The sequence below is a fragment of the Poecilia reticulata genome, linkage group LG7 (genome assembly GCF_000633615.1).
Source record: "Poecilia reticulata strain Guanapo linkage group LG7, Guppy_female_1.0+MT, whole genome shotgun sequence".
Lineage (NCBI taxonomy): Eukaryota > Metazoa > Chordata > Actinopteri > Cyprinodontiformes > Poeciliidae > Poecilia > Poecilia reticulata.
This window is the reverse complement of record NC_024337.1, coordinates 12,852,528-12,872,013: the sequence shown is the minus strand read 5'-3', so window position 1 is coordinate 12,872,013 and position 19,486 is coordinate 12,852,528. Positions and strand designations below refer to the sequence as shown.

Below are 19,486 nucleotides of genomic sequence, written 5' to 3'. Positions count from 1 at the left end.
TTAGAAACATTTTCTTGAAGCTCATTTTGTCAGTTATAGTTTAATTTCTTTTGAAACTGTTCAATCTGACATTTTGCGGAGACATAAGAGGAAAACGTATTAGAAAATAAAATAACTGAATACTGACATCTAGTGGAAGACGGGAGGAACACGCAAGTCCAAAAAACGGGCTTAGAAACAGCAGCATGCTCCAGATTTAATGGGATGTACTGATTTTTCAAGCAGAAATTTTTATATTTTTTCCTGTTTTAGACTTCACACAATAAATGTGTACATTTTTTTTTTTTTACTAAAATGAATGCTGTCATATTTGAAATTTAATGTTTGGAGTGAAAATTTAGAAAATAAACACAAGAGCATCTGCAGATTTAAAAATCTGTAGACTATAAAGTCATTTATCAAAGTATTTCTGCTTGATTGAAGCAAAATGTCACTTTATTTTATATGAGCAGTAAATTTACTGATTTCTTTAGGACAATCTGTGTAATCTAAAAGCTTCAAATTAAGTTTTTTCTCTTTTATGAAGCTCATATCTTCTTTTTCAAACATAGCTCAGTCTGCAGCGTCGGTTAAATTCCTCAGACGATCCCAGGACTTGGAGAGATAATCAGTTCTGTTCAGTATAGGCGACAACGCTCACCAATCAGAATCTGTTCCTTTGATTTGTGGCTGTGAGAACTGGCAGATACTCCTCATCCGGTACGGAGGGCAGAAGAAATGTTCTAAAAGATGGAGCACCTCTTTGTTGACACTTATTACAGGACAAGGAGGCAACAATGTTCAGCAGAGAGTCTCTACTGAGCTCCACACATTTTAGTTTTGGAAGAAAAGTTACAGCTGTGACAGAAAAACTGTTTACACGTTGAATATTCTGTAAACATCTCATAAAATAAGCCTAAAATGATTTACAATAACAACATTTGTGCATGTATTTATTACAGAAATATCACATTTCACCAAGATTTCACATTTTTTATGAATGGTATTTATTTTTGTCTGCATAGGACTTGAAAAAAAAGTTTTGAAACTATAGCTGCCAGATGAGTTTTTTTAGTTTTCATATGTTTTAATAAAAAGCCACATATGTTGAAATTTGTTTGCACAAAGAAACTTCCCAGTCACATAATGCTTTTTTGCGGAAACACCATTTTTATTTTACTCTTTTCATTGTGCCGATAGTCATCTTTAGAAAACTGGAGACGCTGAGTTTTGGTCTACCTGTACAAACTCCATTTCCCATCGTCCCTCGGTGTCACATCACAACAAACCAGAGAGAAAGAGAGACAGCAGCTGGGAGAGAAACCCGACAGGCTGCGTGGAAAGAAGGACAGAAAAAGAGAGAGGGAGGGATTTTTTCCCCTCTTCTTACATGGAGCAGAGCAGCTGAACTGACGAGGAAGAGTCCGCAGAAATGGCCAAAACGCAGGAGGTTGAGCGCATCGCCAAAAAGCTGGATAAAATGGTGCACAAGAAAAACACGGTAAGAGCACAAAGCAGTTGCTGCATCCGCGGAATGAGAGCAGCCATCAAGTGATGAGTCTACCTTCACCCGGAGAGGGACGGAAGATTCTGGAAACGGGGCCAGAGGCTCTTAACGCCGTTTATTCCTGGCCTGGCAGAGGAAATGTTAAAGTTTCTGATAAAACAAGCCGAGTTTTCTGCCTTTTTCAAAGTGGTTTGTTGGTTCTGAATCTCGGCAGCCATTGGTCAGAAAGTTGTCATTTAAATAAACACACGCACCTGGAATTAGTTACGTCATCACTTCAGTTGGTTTACGGTTTTATTTTTAATTACCCCGAATGAATGAATCAACTTGTGCGTGTGGTTATTGTRTAACTGCGTTGATAATATTGCTTAAAAAATTGTCATGATTGAAAAAAAAGCAACAAAACCACAAAGTACGTAATTAAAATGATCAAATTGCTTATTAATTGTTAAATTAACGTTCACTCCAYGTGTTAAAACATGCTTGGCCTGTAAAGTTGCTTCAAGCTAATGCTACCAGTTACATTACTGTTGCAGCTGCATTCAAACAGTGTCTCCATTCATTTGGCTCAGACACAGAAGAAAACAGAATCAGCTGCTAAACGAGTGCTAATATTTTACGTAATGTGCTCTTTTTAAAAACTACTGTAATATTTGATTGTTTTATTCACCAGCAAGAAAACCTCATGTGGGTAAATKAACCCGATATTGCTAAAACTACATAGAACAGTAGAAGTAGAAATAATAAAAAATTCTTTGGTATAAGCTGTGTTTGGATAGCAGCTGGTTATTAATCAGCTTGGTAAGTTGGTGAGATCTGAACCTGAAGCTTTCTTTCCTTGAAGGACGGCGCTCTTGATTTGCTGAGGGAACTGAAAAACATGAAGATGTCTCTGGAAACTCTGCAGGTCAGTCTGACCTTCATGTTTTCCTCCTCGTTCTGCGTCTTTCTGATGCATCACTAGCAGGCGCTGGCTGCAGGTTCCAGGAGGGCATTTCAGGATGTTTAGAGCTTCTTTGATCATCTTCCTGTCCGCTATCATGGTCAACAGACTAACCAGGGCAAGTTAGTAGTTTTTCGTAGCTACTGCCGTGTTTCCCCGAAAGTAAGACAGTGTCTTACTTTCTTTTTATCCCCAAAAGCCCCACTATGTCTTACTTTCGGGGTATGTCTTATATTGGAAAAACATTGGCGAATTGTTTGTTKTAACCATAAAATTAACATTTTTATGGTTACAAAATCACGGGTACAAGCGGCCGAAATGGGTTTCCTCCGCAGGGTGGCTGGGCTSTCCCTTAGAGATAGGGTGAGAAGCTCGGTCATCCAGGAGGGACTCAGAGTAGAGCCGCTGCTCCTCCACGTCGAGAGGAGCCAGTTGAGGCTCGGGCATCTGGTCAGGATGCCTCCTGGACGCCTCCCTGGTGAGGAGTTCTGGGCACGTCCCACCGGGAGGAGGGGAGACCCAGGACACGCTGGAGGGATTACGTCTCTCGGCTGGCCTGGGAACGCCTTGGGGTTCCTGGAGGAGCTGGAAGAAGTGGCTGGGGAGAGGGAAGTCTGGGCCTCCCTTCTGAAGSTGCTGCCCCCGCGACCCGACCTCGGATAAGCGGAAGAAAATGGATGGATGGTTACAAAAACAAAAACGGCGCGGTGACGTATGGAGAGGGGGACGGTGCGGACGTGGGCAGGAGGCGGCGCGCAGCTAGATGAGAGGGAGGCGGCAATACCCCCGTGTTTCCCCGAAAGTACATATGTCTTACTTTCGGGGTACGGCTTATATTAGCCGATTCCCCTGAAACCCCCGAAACGTCTTACAATCGGGGAAACACGGTAACTACTTAAAGACAATTKTTTTGCAGCACATAGCAATATGACCGATGATGACGTACCTGAAATTCTCGTGAAATAGCRTATATTCTCTGATGTCTTCTATTAAAAATGATTATGAAATGGTTATTTTGTTGGGTTTTTTTTGCTCATTTTTTGATTCTCTTGATCGTCTGAATTCAGTCAACCAGAGTCGGGATGTCGGTGAACGCGGTGAGGAAGCAGAGTTCAGATGAGGAAGTTCAGACTCTGGCCAAAACTCTCATCAAGTCCTGGAAGAAACTTCTGGGTGAGCGCCGCCTCTCTGAGGACTAGTCAGTGACTAACTAGTACACACATGAATGGTGATCCATGGTTGGTGTTCAATGCCTCATTTCTCAGACTCAATTTTTTTCTTTTCCTGATTCAAATAGTATAGCGAAAAGTTTTAGATTTGAATCTCCAAACTTCACTTGGAAAAAAAGTTGTTCTTTTGTGTGTGTGGGTGTGTGTGTGTGTGTGTGTGTGTGTGTTTTCTGTCTGCAGACGGTGAAGAAGGGAAGCCTGATGAGAAGAAGAAGAAGGAAGGCTCTCTTGTGAGGTCGTCGTCTACCTCCAAGGACTCTGGCTCCACTGAGAAGAGGTTCTGACYAGCATGTTGCTGCCTTTGGTTACAGTTATTCAGAGTTTCTGTCTGTGGTGATGAAACCAAATGAAAGATTTTATCTCATAGTTGTCTTGGTAGAGTCCTGAAAGTTGTCTCTGTTTCATCTCATCGTCTCATTTCATAGCAGTGAGAAGTCTGTGGAGACTCCGACCACGCCCACCGTCCCGCACCGGTTCACCTCTTTCCCCCCGACCCCCGTTACTACGGACAACGTGCGGACCAAGAGTCGAGAGCTGCTGGTGGCGGCTCTGCAGACTGGAGGTGAAAACATCTTTAATCTGTGTTAAACCTCGACTTTAATCTTTTGGTTACTTGCTACGCTGCTTAATTGTTTATCTGCTTTCTTCCYAAATTGGTTAATTGGTTTTACTTGGTCCCTCTCTAAAAATGTTTTTGTCAGTCCCTGATGAAATAATAATGATGACAAACCCCATGTTGTGTGTTTCAGATGACTTCAAGGCTGTTGGAGTTGACTGTGAACATCTGGCAGCACAAATTGAGGAACATATCCTTTATGTTTAATTCACATTATAGAACCAAAACTTTGAAGTTTTTCCCTTTTATTCAGTTATTTTCTAATTAAACACGAGCGTTTATATGAGCGCCACGCAGGATGGTGCAGTTCTGACTGAGCTGAACATTATAAATCTGACCCAAAATATAATAAAAGGTAGTTTTTTGTTATCAATCTGGACTTTGATTAGGCCACAGTAACATTTTGAATCTTTAGTTTTTTTACATTTACATATTTTTAGTTGAGATGGATCCAGTGCTGAACCAAGTGTGGTCCATCCTGTTTGGGAGAATAATTCAGTTCACAAGGAGCTGGTATGTCTGGAACGACCACCAGGGGGCAGAAGAGGAGCGCTCAGGAGTACAGAGGTTCCTGCTTTCCTGGAAAATCTTTTTATTAATCAAATCCTACATGTTGTGACTTTCTAATTGTGGAATAATGATATTTAACTCACTACCTGAGGCCTGTTGGGATGAGACTTGATGCTGAGAAGTTTCAGTTTCTTTCCTTATTGATATTCTATTGACACATTTAAACAGTCCAGATAGAAACTAAACAAAAATCCTTTGCCTTATAGAAGAGTTTTATTTTCTGCTGGTCAGTTAATCAGTGAGTCTGACTCTCAGAGTCTGGCTGCTGCTGACTCTTGTTATTTAAACCCTGAAACATTTCCGATTAATCTTATTGGTTCTCCCAGTAGTTGGTTCTCTGTTCCTGGTTTTATGCCAGTCATCGATTATATCTGGAGAGGATCAGCAGGGCTGACGCTTCCCTCCATTCAGGACTCGTACAGACATGGGCCAGGAAAAGCTAACATCTCAGCAGACCCCACACATTCTGGACACTGCAGACATTTAAACCATTCCTTCTCACCGTCGAAGTGTTTTAGTCCTTGACAGTTGGTCGTCCTCACGGATATTTCAGGAGTTCAAATCCACGGACATGAAGTACAAGACGCGGCTGCGGAGCCGCATCTCCAACCTGAAGGACCAGAAGAACCCGGAGCTGAGGCGCAACGTCCTGTGTGGGAGCATCGCACCTGAACGCATCGCCTCCATGACGGCGGAGGTGAGTCCSGCAGGCGCCGATGAGTTCAGTGTCGGCTGGTAACCGTGGGAGACGGCTGTTGTTGTGGGTGTGATTCCAGGAGATGGCGAGCGCAGAGCTGAAGCAGATCAGAGAGACTCTGACCAAAGAGTCCATCAGAGAACACCAGCTGTCCAAGGTCGGCGGAACCGAGACGGACATGTTCATCTGCAGCAAGTGTCACGGCAAGAACTGCACGTACACGCAGGTACGGAACCAGAGTCCGCCCTGGAGGAGCCCCAGGCTGCGCTGTGCTCTCATGCGTTGGTCCGGTTTGTTTCCAGGTCCAGACCCGCAGCGCCGACGAACCCATGACCACCTTCGTTCTGTGTAACGGCTGCGGCAACCGATGGAAGGTGAGGAGACGTTGGGTTTTCTCTTTCGCGTTGCGGGTYGCTCCAACATCCTCCGTCTGATGTTTTACCACAAGGTGGCAGCAGAGACTGAGCTCACGGTTCTTCCTCTTCACTCACCTTCATGTTTCTCTCTTTCATCTTTCTCTTCATGTCCTCTGTTCTTGTTTTTTTCCCAGACTTTTTCCATCGTTTCCCCCTCCGCCCCTCTTTCCTCCTCCTTCAGTTTCATCGACTCGCTCTTCTCCCTCCTGCTTGCGTCTCCGACCTCTTCACTTTCACCCTCCCCCTCAGTCTCTCCACCTTTCCCCTCCATATTAGTCCTTCCTTTCTTTTCCAGTCCTTCATCCCTCCCTTATTTAGCTGCTGGCTCTGGGTCGAGGTGAGCCGACTGATTTCACCAGTAGAAATGATCAAAAAGCAGATTTATAGGAATTGTGACAAATTGAAATCKACCTCCTACCAGTTGGATGTTAACGTTACAGTTGGACAGATGATCACGGTTTGTTTTTCTGCATCTCTTAAGAGGTTGAGACTGCAAAGTTTGAGTTTCACCTCTGAGTCTCAGAACTTCACAGAACTGGTTCATCTGAGTGAAAATGTTTGAATTAGTTCAGCGTGTTAAATCTGAGATGATCCCTCCTAACCTGCAGGTTATCATCGTTATTCTAGTTATTCCTGAATGTCCTTAGAGTTTMCTGCAAGAAAATCAACATTTTCTATTACAAAATAAAGCAAAAACATTAAGAAAATGTAATAACCACATTGACTTAGTGTGGTTATTAGAAAGATTTCTGTTTGGTGCCTGACATTTGCTACGTTACAACAAACTTCAGCACACGGTGAACCTCCAGTAAAATCTGCAAATACCTGAGACCAAATATAGTTAAAATAATATATAAATGTGTATAACCGTCTTAGCAGTTTCAAGAAAACTTTACATTTTCTTGGAAAAACTTCTTTAATTCGAGTTCCAAAAGTTTAAAAAAATTTGAGACTCAGAAATGTAGAAAAGTGCCTGAAATGGGAGCTGGTTGTGTTGGACCTGATGTCTTTAACTGCACCRACCTGTAGGTGGCGCTGCAAGCTGAACATTATCTACCTGTGACCCCAGCAGGCAAACTCTAATCACCGCGTTTTCTCTTTCTCTTCACAGTTCTGTTGAAGACGTGTGTGTGTGTGTGTGTGTGCGTGTGTGTGTGTGTGTGTATGCATGTGTGTATATAATTGAGTAACAAAACAAAGTCAGTAAATAATTAAATTTGAATTTGCAAAATATTTTTTATTTTGTAGTTTCTTTTTATAAATATAAGACTAACAGTTGTAATATACTAAGATGAAAATATGGAGAAGTTTCTGTTTGATTAGTTTTGTATGGAGCTTTAAGCACATTTACAGTGAGGCCTGGTGAAAGTGGTGATGATGATGATGATGATGATGATGATGATGATGATGATGATGATGATGCCTTTCTTTGCCTTGTTTTCCTGCCACGTATTTTTCGTCTCACACTTATATTAAAGTTGCTCTTGGATTAACATCCAGCCGCTGATCTATTTCCTTCATTTGTTCGTTTTTATTGAAGTGAACTGTTGGTCCATTTAACCGGTGGAATCCTCTTCCTGCTCCTTCCCATTTAGTCAGATGAATCGATTATTGAAATGATTGTCAACTATTTTATTGATCAAATAATTAACTGGAGTCAGACTCCAAAAAGGCCATGTGATAAAAGAACACAATGCAGAGCAATAATTAAGCCAAAACTGTACAAATGTATATACATTTTGCACTCAAGATAAAAAATACCTTGTTTGTAAATATGTTCAGAACTAAAGTGGCAGTTTTAGCCTCACCTGGTTCAATATATATATATATAAATCTCCTATTAAGCAACGTTTGCCTTAATTTTGGTTAATCCAAAATCTTCACAGGTTTTTTTTTTTAGCTTTGCTACAAACGATCAGGCTTTGACCAAAGTAATGCTGCTATTTCATTTTAGGACATAAAATGTTTTCTGACTTTTTAAAAAAATCTATTTTCATGCATTTCTAGTGTGAAATAAGCTCAACTCGTTAAATAATAAATCTTCAGAACATCCCGGGTTTTTTTTTTTTTTTTTGTCCAATTAAATGTCAGAATAATCAATTACTAAAATAATTGCAGCTCTAGTCAAAAGGGTAGGAAAATATATGCAATTCAGAGCAATACTAATATCGGATATTGATATTGGCCCAGATTTTTGTATCGTTRCATTTCTACTTCTTTTCCGACACGGAAACTTTTCAGACATGTTGAACCGAGGGAGCTGATGAGTGAGGAAGATAAAGATCKAATAAACTGCTTGAATTAAAAAACAAAAGGCTGCGAGGCTCCATGCAGGTGTCAGAATATTATCGGTCCTTCAGAGGACGATACCGACTGTAACTGTAAAAAAAAAAAAAAATATTCATGCGACAGTTGAAGTAAGTCACGTTTCCAGGAGAAAGCCCAGCGACGCCGGCCGTCCGTCCCTCTCGGTGACGGTGGCGAGCGTGTTGACAGAGGAGATGAGAAGTGGTGAGAAAGCCGAGCACAGAAAGCTGCTGCAGTGTTTGTTGTGGAAACGGCGCTCAGCTCTTCCCATACATGAGCATGGGAGCGAGGCGACGAGGCGCCTCCAGGCTCGGGGCTCTGATGCTCCGCTGGCCGCCGCCTGCCTGGATGGAAACGCGGTGGACGGCACAAACCAGCCCACAGAAACTGTTGGGCTGTTGAAGAGCGGCTCAAAATGAAGGTGACTTTTCCGACCACGTCAGCAGTCGAGTCGCAGCTGARTGATGCTAATCCTTGTTTCTGGTAATAACTGCTAATGCGTTTCCCCGCCCGCCTCTGCTGACCCTCCACTGGGTTCAGCAGGCACGGAAAACAAACGCTCTAAAACGTTTCCAGGCCTTCAACCCCAAACAGCCTCGGCTTCTACTTGGCTTATTACATTTATTTAGCATAAATGCTGCCTCATTACTACTGACTAAAGTTGGTAATGAGTTCTGGGGTGGAACATTTTATCAGGTATTGACTTGATCAAATCAAGCATTTTGTCAGTTCTCTCCCAAAATGAGGATCAAACTGGATTCCTTTCATTTAGCAAGGAAAACAGAAAAACCATTTTGAAGTTTTGAGTCGACGATCCTGTTCCTATAAATCAATCCGACCACTTTAGTCGTTTACTTGAAACAGTTCATGTTGAGTATTTTTAATATTTTTTTTACACGGTGTGTACGTTTGAGCTGAAGCTTTTGGTCCACATAAGAAAAAGTCCTGCTTTAGAGGCTGTAATAACAGGTTATTACCTGTTTATACAGTTAATCTTACTGTAAAGTGGCAGATGAATCTCAGTGAAGGTAGCTGTGATTTTTTTCTTTCTAAAAAGTGGAGCAGTTGAGAAAAAGCTTCACAGATTTGAAAGCGTAAAGCCTTGCATCCACTCATAATGAAACGACGGAACAGATCAGCCATTTGCATTAAAAAACCCACTAGAGGGCCAGCATTGCATCCATGTGTGTTTTTGACACCAACCGCTCTGGATTTCCTCCTCCGTAACTCGATGAACCTCATCTGTGACCGTCTGGATTCAGCTTTAAGCTCCAAATCAACTGACATCATTTCTTCTCCCGTCCAATCAGAATCCCATCGTCGTATAAAGTTTCCTCTTGTCCTTTTCATCCATCTTTCTGTCACGGATCACCAGCTGTCACTTTTTTTCCTCCATCCTCTCCACCCTGCTGCTCCCACACTTATCCGTTTGGATTCCGATTCTGTCCCATACCGATTTTTTGTGTCGCTAAATATAGTAACCTAGTYGGTAAATTCTCCAAAGTGAGTTGACTAAATAGTGCACGTCTGTTTCATGGCGGACCAAATGGGGAYGGTGGCAGGTTTTCAGACCTTTGTAGAGGCAGGAAAGATCATTTTGATGTCAGTATCAGCCGAGAGGTTGTAYTTAGTATTTTCCAGGAACATATTTTTGCAGCACAGTCAAGTACGGTTTRTTACCTTCAGTTATTAAAAGGTTCTACATTTCAAATATGACTTAAAATTGTGTGTCTGTCTCTTTAAGAAGCTCCTGCTCTTTCCTGCACGTCGTCACAGCTTTTTACAGCTATTCATTACTGCTTGTGCCTGAACTAGCTTTTAGGCACCCCAAATGGTTGCCATGGGAGATTAAAGGATTTATCAAACATGCATGAAAACATGAGGGAATCATATCATAACATGGTGTAAAAAAAGTCGGTTTTGCGTAACTCATAACCCTTTAAGCTCATCCTTGTCCAGGACCTCTGCTAATGAGCTCAGATGATSTGTTCAGTCTGCAGGAGCAGAAATGAAAGCTTTAGGTTTTATTCCTGAGTTAACGGCTGCAAAGTTTTGRCTTGCTTGTTGAAGAAAAACAAAATCTGCCTCAAGCATTTTGATGTCTTATCCAGCCACCTTGCTGCTACTCCATACATGCATGCATGATGTTTGGACGTTTGTGCATGTGTGACACACACTTGAGAAATCCCAAACAATAGCAGCTCAGGTTACAGTGAACTGTGGGAAAGAAAACAGGCACACAAGCCGCAAAATGACAGTTTGATGGGTTGTGTGAAAGTATGTGCTGGTTTCCTTCAGCAGCGCGGTGTTAGCAGTATAAACACCAACTCTGCTCAGTTCATGTTCACTTTCACTTCAAACACGACTCACTAAAGCGTCACCTCAGGAAATGGACTGCAGCGTTTCTTCTCTGCTGGAAATCTCAGAGACCAGTTTTAGATTTGCTTCTGGCCTAATTCGTCTTGTCAGAACTGGTAAAGTGAATTTAAGCTGGTTGCTTTCTGGAAAGCAGCCGTCGTTTATGCAGCCAACACAGGTTTAATAGGGTTGCTGGGAATTTTAGTGTCCGTTATTCTTTTCCAAAAAGGTTTTTGTTCATTGGAGGAAACAGGAGTACCAGGAGAGAGTGCTTACATGCACAGGGAGAGATGCAAACCCAGGACCTTCTTGCTGCAAAGCAACATTTTTACCAACAGCGCTACCATGGCAACAGCAAAATCACCGCAAATACCTGAAAAATAACCCATCCATCCATTTTCTTTACACCCTTGTCCCTCAGTGGGGTCAGGAGGTGCTGGTTCCTCTCCAGCTGATGTTCCGGGCGAGAGGCGGGGTCACCTGGACAGGTCGCCAGTCTGTCTCAGGGCAGCACAGAGACACACAGGACACACAACCACACACACATTCACACCTAGGGGCAATTTAGACAGGCCAATTAACCTGACAGTCATGTTTTTGGACTGTGGGAGGAAACCGGAGTACCTGGAGAAAACCCACCATGCACAGGGGGAACATGGAGACTCCATGCAGAAAGACCGGGGCTGGGAATTGAACCCAGAACCTTCTTGCTGCAAGGCAACAGCTCTACCAACTGCGCCACTGTGCAGCCCCTGATAATATAAATAATATCCACATTAAATCAACATGGCTTCCAAACATTTTGTCATGTGGGACAAAATTGTTGAGTCAAAAATACTCTGGGGCCAATAAGACAAAACTAAAGTCCAGCAAATAAAGTTGTCCAATTTTCTTTTTACATTTAAATTGATTTTGCATGTTTGCTTTGTTAAAATAATGGCTTCCTGTCTTCAAATTCTTTAAGGCTCAGTTAAACAAATGTATTCTCAGTTATAAGAACAGGATTTGAGTCACTTTCGATCAAACCGCTCTAAACAATAAAGCTGTAGAATCAAGTCTCGTCTGCTTGAATCGCAAACGTCATTTAAAAAAAACATTTCTGGACAGGTTTAGTGTGACGTCAGGCCGTTTCCACACTTATCCGTTTGGATCAGATGATGTTGCTTTGTTCAGTGGTGTTGAGCTTTAACTGCTGCATCACTTTTAACAAACATCTTTCCYTGAAAAAGCCTMAATAAAGACTGGGAWGGATCTGACTCCTCTGGCGTGWCCAGTAAAAACCACAACGTCGTCTTCGTTGGGGACCAGAGTATTTGATGTTTGTTCCATAAAATCAGATCGAAATGTTTCTGGTTTATTCAAAACACCAAACCCTGAACAAATGACTCCGCTACTCACTGGATGCTCAAGGGTTTCCGTTTATATATGTACAATTAAAATCACAGTTTTAACAAAATATAAAATAAATAACATTAACAATACTAAGGTAAATGCATTCTGAGAGACCATCCTAGTAAAAGACTCAGATAGCTATTTTTTTAATATTTAAATGGTCTGTCTGCCTCTACAGGCACCTACAAACGTTTGTTCTCCTCACACTACATTTCCCAAGAAGCACTGGGGTTATGCTTACCATCTCATACAATAGTTACCTTGTTTTCATCTCTGTATATTTTTTATCAGCTCTTTTCATGAAGGTTTATTTTTTGCACCTGGGATTTTTTTCTCCCACCCCTCTTCCTGAACTGACCAACCACAGATCAGCCCTGCGGCCTCCTGCAGCCAATCAGGAGCAGGCGTGCAAGTGGGCATCAGACAGTGGCGTGGTCGAAGGTGAGAGGTTACAGAGGTCAGCAGCAGCAGTGCCCAGGTAGGCCACCCTGGTGTGTGTGTGTGTGTGTGTGTGCATAAACATTTGAATTACTATGCTGACTGGGACTGTTCTGGCGTTTTGATTTTTGGGGGATTTTTAAAGTGCAAAACGTTGAATCATCCTTGTTTTTTTATTGGCTAATTAGATCTGCAGAGGGTTATTGATCACATCTGTGAGTTTTTCAGGCTGCACTAACGTTCTCGCGCAATAAACTGGCCGCTGTTATAGAAAACACACTGAAGATGTGGATTTCTGCAGCCATTTCTGCGTGTAACTGTTAGAAAATTAGCCYGAAACCTTCCCAGYCTGAACCAACTGGTGTGTGTCCCAGTAACGCCCGTTAGTGCTTCTTCCACACACACTCAGGATTCTACCGGAAGAACTTTTCTGCCATCTATTCTCAGCTGTGTCTAATTTTTTGACAAAATGCACTCATACTCATACTGGCATCTGCTTGACAGAATAAAACACATTTTTCTTTCATATAAATGCAGCTAAATTCAGGCAGGAAGATGTTATTCCTTGATTCCACCATATTGAATTTTGAGACCAGGTTTGGACCGAAATGAGACTTTTTWAAGTTTTCATAAGATTCTTTGTTCTCAGTGTTTGAGTTGTCACGGCAACACTAAATAAACAAATGATTTTTATACTGTTAACCTGCCATAATATCAGGCTGCAGACAGATTTAGCCTCTAAGCACTTTGTATTGACTTGTTGCTGAAAATGTGCTTTATATAAATAAAATCGTCARGTCAGAATCAAAAAATATAGAATTTCTAAAACAACTTAAAATCATAAATTATTTTCCTGCTCAACAAAAACCTCAACATACAGTAAATAAAAATTGAGCTTAAAAAAAAAAAAAAGGATTTTAATCTTGGATCAAATTTTGCCATATTACGCCAAATTTAATAAATTAGCTAAAAGCAGATTTTTGGGGAACCAAAGTCTGTTTTTCTGTAAATATTAGTACATAAATGTAATGTTTTTTCCAATAAAGTCAAAGAGAACGCAAAAAGCATGGTTGTAAAAAAGATGGATACTTTCTATTTCATCATATACTTTCCATCATTAGAAGATTTTAACTTTTTTCTAATCATTTTTGCTCTAATTCAAAACAAAAATCTCTCAACTGGCATCAACTACCTGCACAAGTTAGCAACCAAACTTATGTAATTTTTTTAGTTATTTTTAGGGGCCACACCAAATCAGCCCAGGGGCCACATGTGGCCTCGGGCCGCAGTTTGGACAACCTAGATGACTAGACAGACTGAAAAGCTCATATTGGTTAATGTGCAAAGTTAAGATTCAAAAAAGTAAAATACACCAAAAAAAAAGGTTATTTCAACACTAATCATGAATTAATCAATAAAGCTTAAAAATGGAGGCTTCAAACTAAACTCTGCTGATCCTGAAAACCGTTCAGGAAGTCGGTTTGGATCTTGTGAGGAATGTGAGTCAAACGGTCATCAGCTGGAAAACCTGAGTTAAGAGCCTGAGAGGGAAACAGGAAACGGTCAGAGCAGACATCTTCCTTCTCCTTTTTTAAAACTCTTCGGGCTTTTCTTCATCACTGCGATTTATTTAGTGAATTAACTTGTGATTTCTGAACAATCCCTGTGCGCAGAGTGACTCAAATATGATCAGTGTGTGCCTGTTGTCTGGACTCCAGTGTTTTATTGCGGTGATGTGTGTGTGTGTGTGTGTGTGTGTGTGTGTGTGTGTGTGTGTGTGTGTGTGTGTGTGTGTTGGGTGGAGATCAGTACAGTCTCAGAGGAATTCTCCTCCGCTTGCAAAAAAATAATATCATTCAGGTGAGGGACTCAGTAGGAGAAATAAAATAATAAAAAAAAAAAAAAATATATATATATATATATATAATAAAATTGTTTCATATAGTTTTCTCTTAAAAAATAGACTCGTCGTCTTTTTGTAAATCAGTAGTTGGAAGGAATGTCGTCCTTCCTTCATCCGTTTGTTTACGACAGGCGGGAAACGAGCGGTCCAGAAAACGTTGTGGGTTTTGTGTTTTGGTGGGAGATGGAGGGAGCACCCTGTTTTTCCAGTTGAACGGAGGAAAAACGACAGAAAGAACGGGGGAATGATTCAGCATCCGTCTTTTCCTTTCAGCTTTCCGTCCTTCGTCAGGAGGAGGCGACTGCAGGTCTGGGACGTCCTCCTCTGATTGGCTGGTTACGGTGGCTGGAGTGTGTGGGGAAGGCCGGGCGTCGAATCCACCAGAGGTCCATGGCACAGACGAACGGTTTTCCTCTTGAAATGCATCAGACTCTCACAAAGTAGTCAAGTACGTCTCCACATAACAGAAGATCCTAACTCATAAATACTTAAATATCCAGGAACGCGTCCTTCTCCGGCTGTTTACGGCTGAGAAAAAAAAAAAACAGAAAGAGGAAGAAACTAAATCTGCCTTCATGGATGGGCTTGACCTGTAAACACGAGCGAGGATCATTGAACTTGAATATTTCTGGCAATAAATGTTAACCGATTCTACTTTCCTTCACTTGGATGTGCAGAACATTTGTTTTACTCAAATTAATTTCAATTTTCAAAGCTAGAACATGACCTGAAGCTGATGGTGGAGAAGAGAAAGGAAAGGAGTCTTGGCAGTGATTCAAAGAATACGTGATTTGAACAGAGGAGGTGAAACGCTCCTGTCCGAGGAACACGAGGCAGCATGGAGGTGGAGGAGGAGCTCCAGGGGGAGGACTAGGACTCTGAGGAGGAGCGGGACCCGCCCAGAACCAGGGTCCTGTAGATATTGGAGGAGAGGAATCGTGGGTAGGAGTCCCTGTGCATCAGCGTGTAGATCTGCAGCTGGGCGTCTTCAAACGTGTGAGGCGTGGGGTCCTGCATCTTCCTGTTGATCACCTCTCGAACCCGGGCATCCAGGCTAACCTTCAGTTCAGAGCAAACAGGAGAAAAAGACGACAAAAGATGCCATTTAAGATCATATATATAAAAAAACCATCTGCTCCAAACAATTATTTACAGTAACGAGAAGATGACAAAAACATACGACTGTTTCATATTGCACTGACCATATCCACTAAATGTGTTTTGCCCACATGCTGACATGTTCTGTGTACAGCAGGCGACAATTTACTGTTAGCTAAAACCCACGATTACCTGAGACTGACTTTAAATTGTTTAACCCTTGTAGGCCCAGGTCTAAATGGCCATTCCGGCGCGCAGTCTTTCTCTTCTCAGTGCGTCAGAGCTCGTTACGAAGCCATGCAGCGATCGCTAGCAAAACTACTACTAACACTACACACACCACAAACTCTAAATAACATACTTACTGTATAAAAAACCTATCGAAACACTCTTAGTAAAATCCACAGCATCAATTCTCCCTAGTCGCTTGCCGTATCCAAATCCCCCCCGGCCCTCTCGTTTGTCCCCAGGTATCTCCGTTCTACCTAGCAACAGACCGTCAACACATTTTCATTGGTTGTGTCGAAATGTGGTACAGTTAGACCCCCACACAGTAAGGCGGAAATGATCGATCATATTCCTGGCTTTATTTTCAAGTAAATAACCACAAAACCAATATAAAAACACCACTTTTACAAAGTTTGAAGTCCGTACTGTCCACCAGAGGTGAAATGAACACTCGGTATGCCGTCTGTGTTATTACGAAGCCTTATAAACGTGTCACGTGTTTGCCCGCTCCACAGTGGGCTTCGTCCCGGTAGGGTTAAAATATCTGTTTTAATATACCAAACACCAAATATACCTTCACATGTTCAGTGGAAACCGTCTTAGCGCTGCCACTGAAGCTGATATCTACTGTCTTCATCTCAGCTTGTGGGCTACAGCCAATCAAAGGCAAGGAAAATTAATGGTGCTCCTGGATTGGCTGCTTAGCCGGAGCCAACCACTAGAAAGTCAAGCAGCATTGCGCTGAGCTTCAGCTTTCAAAGCTGCTGTTTAAAAAATATTTAAGATTTTTTAAACATTTGCAAATAAAAAAAAAATTTAAAATTTGATATTAGTGCCAATATTTTAGATACTGAATTGTGATTATGTGGGGATCCACTGTACCAAGAGACTGGAAGAGTCTAGAAATTGTTAAAGAAAACTGAAGACAGCTGTGTTGTTCTTACTCAACTGATGGTCAGATTTTAGACTTTTATTCCTGTTATTTTATTAAATTATCCAGAAACGCACAATAATAAAAACAGTGACTCAAAAACGCCTAGCTTTCTCCAATCCCCATTTCTTAAATGTGCAAAATAAGTTATAAAAAAATGATAAGGTTGTACAAAAAAGTATTTTCCCGCTTCGAGAATTTATTTATTTTTTCTACCTCATAGCAGAATCAAAAAGTCTCTTAAATTGCACCTGTCTGACAACATGAAGTAGGCTAAAACCTCATGTAAACCAACCAATCTGATGAATTTAAAGCAACTCAGGCTGGTTTAGAATAAATTATATAACATCTGCATTCAACACTACACTGGTTATTCCTGTCTGATATGAACTTTTCATTTTCTGAAGCATTTATGTTTGTAAATCTGGAAGTGGAGTTTTGATCCAGCAGCAGCTGGATAAAACCCTATAGGCTGACATTTTGTTCTCACTCAGATGTTTTATCATTAATCAGCTCTCATAGAGGCAGAAGTACAGTGAGAAACCCTGAAACACACACACACACACACACACACACACACACACACACACACACACACACACGCACACACACACACACACACACACATAGAGGAAGTGGTGACGGCTGCTTGGAGCCTCTCCAGGGCCATAGGTGCCATGTGGAGCCATATGGTGGTTCTGGATCAGCACCTCCACTCCCGGGTTCAGAGGTGGCTCCTTTCTCATTGACATCAGATTAGACGCATTAAGGCCCACATAACCAGACACAGCCAGACCCTCTGTCAGTTTACAGCCCGCTTTCATCACACACACCATTTATTAAACAATATGTCGCTGCAGCTGAATGGATTGCGTGTCGAAAAAGCTTTGAAAAGGCTTGAAAAGAACCTTTTCCTGCCGTCCAGGAAATTGGACTTGCCTGCTAAAAGAAAGGTAAAGTCTTCCAGAAGAAGGATGCGAAATAGGCTTAGAAGCTGAAACTAAGTGTGTGTGCGGCTGTTTACATAGAAGTGTGTGGCTGGCTTGCGTGTGGTGAGAGCTGGCAGAAAAGGCCCCGAGAGGTTTAGCATGCAGGATGGAAAGTACCCCTCACACACCTCCACATAACTCAACCATCTCGCCTGTTTTTCCGTGCGATCTTTGATGTGTCCGACCAGAAGCTTCCACCACTCCTGGCTCATCTTCCTCTTCAGGGAACCACCATGATGTGGATTCTGTCCCTCCACACAGAACCCAGACCCAGAGGAAGGAAATTTTATGTAACAGGTTTTATCCTGTCTGTTTGACGCGCGGCAGTTTTGACCTGGTTGAAATTTTACATCCGTTACAACTACATAAGGCAAGTCATCTGGTGTCTGTGACCAGACACATCTCTCTGTGACCAGAGAGATGTGTCTCTTCTGTGACCAATGCTGTCAGTTCAAGTCGTCAGCCATGTTTTGTTAGATGGGATGAAACTACACATCTGTAGACTCTACCTGTACTAAATGAAGGCAGGTTGATGACCTGTAGGAGGATGGATGCAGAAAGGAGAGAGAGAGAAAACATGATTGTATCACCATCAGAGACCTTGTGTTGTTCCTACATCCCAACTATGTTAATTCTGTTAACTGTTTCTGTTCATGGAGGTGGATTTAACCAAATCTGCTTTATTTACTTTGGATGTGAGAAGTGATTAAAACAGAGATGTTCCCTGAGACGTCTTGGTGGTTGTCCAGATTGGAGAAGGTTGATCAGAACCCTCAGGATAGGCTGGCCTTTCCCCAAGAGGCTCTCATCTCTCTGAATGGACTCTTATCTGCCACCGGTTGTTGATTATCACCCGTCCTGTGAGGAGGTGAGTGTGTGTGTGCGCGTGTGTGTGCATGTGTGTGTGTGTGTGTGTGTGTGTAGTAATTAAAGACAGAAGGTGCAAAAAACTCAACAACAGTGCACACTCTGTACTGGGTGTACTGTTGACCAGCAGTGACTGGTGAAGAAAAAACGTCCTTGTATCAAACTCCATCAAGAGTGAAGCTTGGTGTAGCTTCACTTGGTAGAGCTGCTCACTATTTGAAGCCTTCCCCAAAGCTGAAAATGACATCATAGCCATCGTGCCGCAGTAAAATGTGTGCTGCTGCGTCGTATCATATAACATCTCTTAACGTTTCGGCATCAGCTGGATGGACACAGAGTGAAGGTGACTCAACAATGTTATGAGGCTAATTCACCTCAGGAGGTCAGTAGATGTGAGTGTGAGCTGTAGACTAGACTTTGAAACAAGTGTGATGTAATGAAATGTAAGAAAACGGGTTAAGCAGCCGCAGCAGAGCAGCGTCTGGGTGTAAACACAGCAGATGGTCCTCCAGTGTCGGTCTAATGTGGAAAAACACACTGATTTACAGGATGTGATGCACATGATGACAGGTTTAGTATGGCAATGTTTCTTTGTATTTAAAGCAATGAATGGATTTGATAAGCCAGTATATAAACCCAATACAGGCTCTACGGACTATTGTTTGAAAGTAACTAGATGTAAAAATGTTATTTAAGCTGAAAACAGCGTGCATGTAGAACCCACTTACATACTGTAAAATATCAAAGCAAACTTTAAAACGCACCATCTAAAGTCAGATAACAGTGATCATTACAGGAAATCTGGTGAAATCAGAAGGACATGAGATATTCAGTGTTTGCTCTGTGTCATGGTATATCTTCGGACAGAACGGTCGACAAAATGCAAAATCCACAAAGCATCAACACATCAGCAATAAAAACCACAAGACAAACAAACACAAGCCACTCCAGAAGTTATGCTAAAATGGAAGATATGCTAAAACAAACGCCATGCTTAAACTGAAGTTATGCTAAAAGA

General features: G+C 41.9%; 1 protein-coding gene across 5 annotated transcripts; it reads left to right on the top strand.

Moving 5' to 3' along the window:
- The first annotated feature begins 1,397 nt into the window (after positions 1-1,397).
- On the top strand, positions 1,398-15,019 carry tcea2 (transcription elongation factor A (SII), 2). Of its 5 annotated transcripts, none has more exons than XR_001776785.1 (11): positions 1,398-1,480; positions 2,331-2,393; positions 3,497-3,602; positions 3,839-3,935; positions 4,084-4,220; positions 4,408-4,464; positions 5,387-5,541; positions 5,621-5,767; positions 5,844-5,915; positions 12,382-12,517; positions 14,186-15,019. XR_001776785.1 is itself a non-coding variant. In XM_017305692.1 (11 exons), exons 1-10 carry the CDS (start codon positions 1,412-1,414, stop codon positions 12,457-12,459), a joined length of 981 nt encoding a protein of 326 aa, XP_017161181.1. In that variant the 5' UTR covers positions 1,398-1,411; the 3' UTR covers positions 12,460-12,492; positions 14,629-15,019. The 5 variants fall into 5 exon arrangements, 4 of the variants coding, with proteins under 4 accessions (XP_017161181.1, XP_017161180.1, XP_008412893.1 ...); XM_017305692.1 differs by having other exon boundaries at positions 12,382-12,492; positions 14,629-15,019; XM_017305691.1 differs by having other exon boundaries at positions 12,382-15,019.
- Positions 15,020-19,486: the final 4,467 nt, after the last annotated feature.

What these genes read in the sequence shown, in the direction of transcription:
- tcea2 (XM_017305692.1), top strand. Translation starts at nt 1,412, where the DNA reads ATGGCCAAAACGCAGGAGGTTGAGCGCATCGCCAAAAAGCTGGATAAA. An exon ending in TGTCTCTGGAAACTCTGCAG is followed by an intron (nt 2,394 to 3,496) that starts GTCAGTCTGACC and finishes GTCTGAATTCAG; the next exon opens with TCAACCAGAGTCGGGATGTC. An exon ending in GGCAGCACAAATTGAGGAAC is followed by an intron (nt 4,465 to 5,386) that starts ATATCCTTTATG and finishes GGTCGTCCTCAC; the next exon opens with GGATATTTCAGGAGTTCAAA.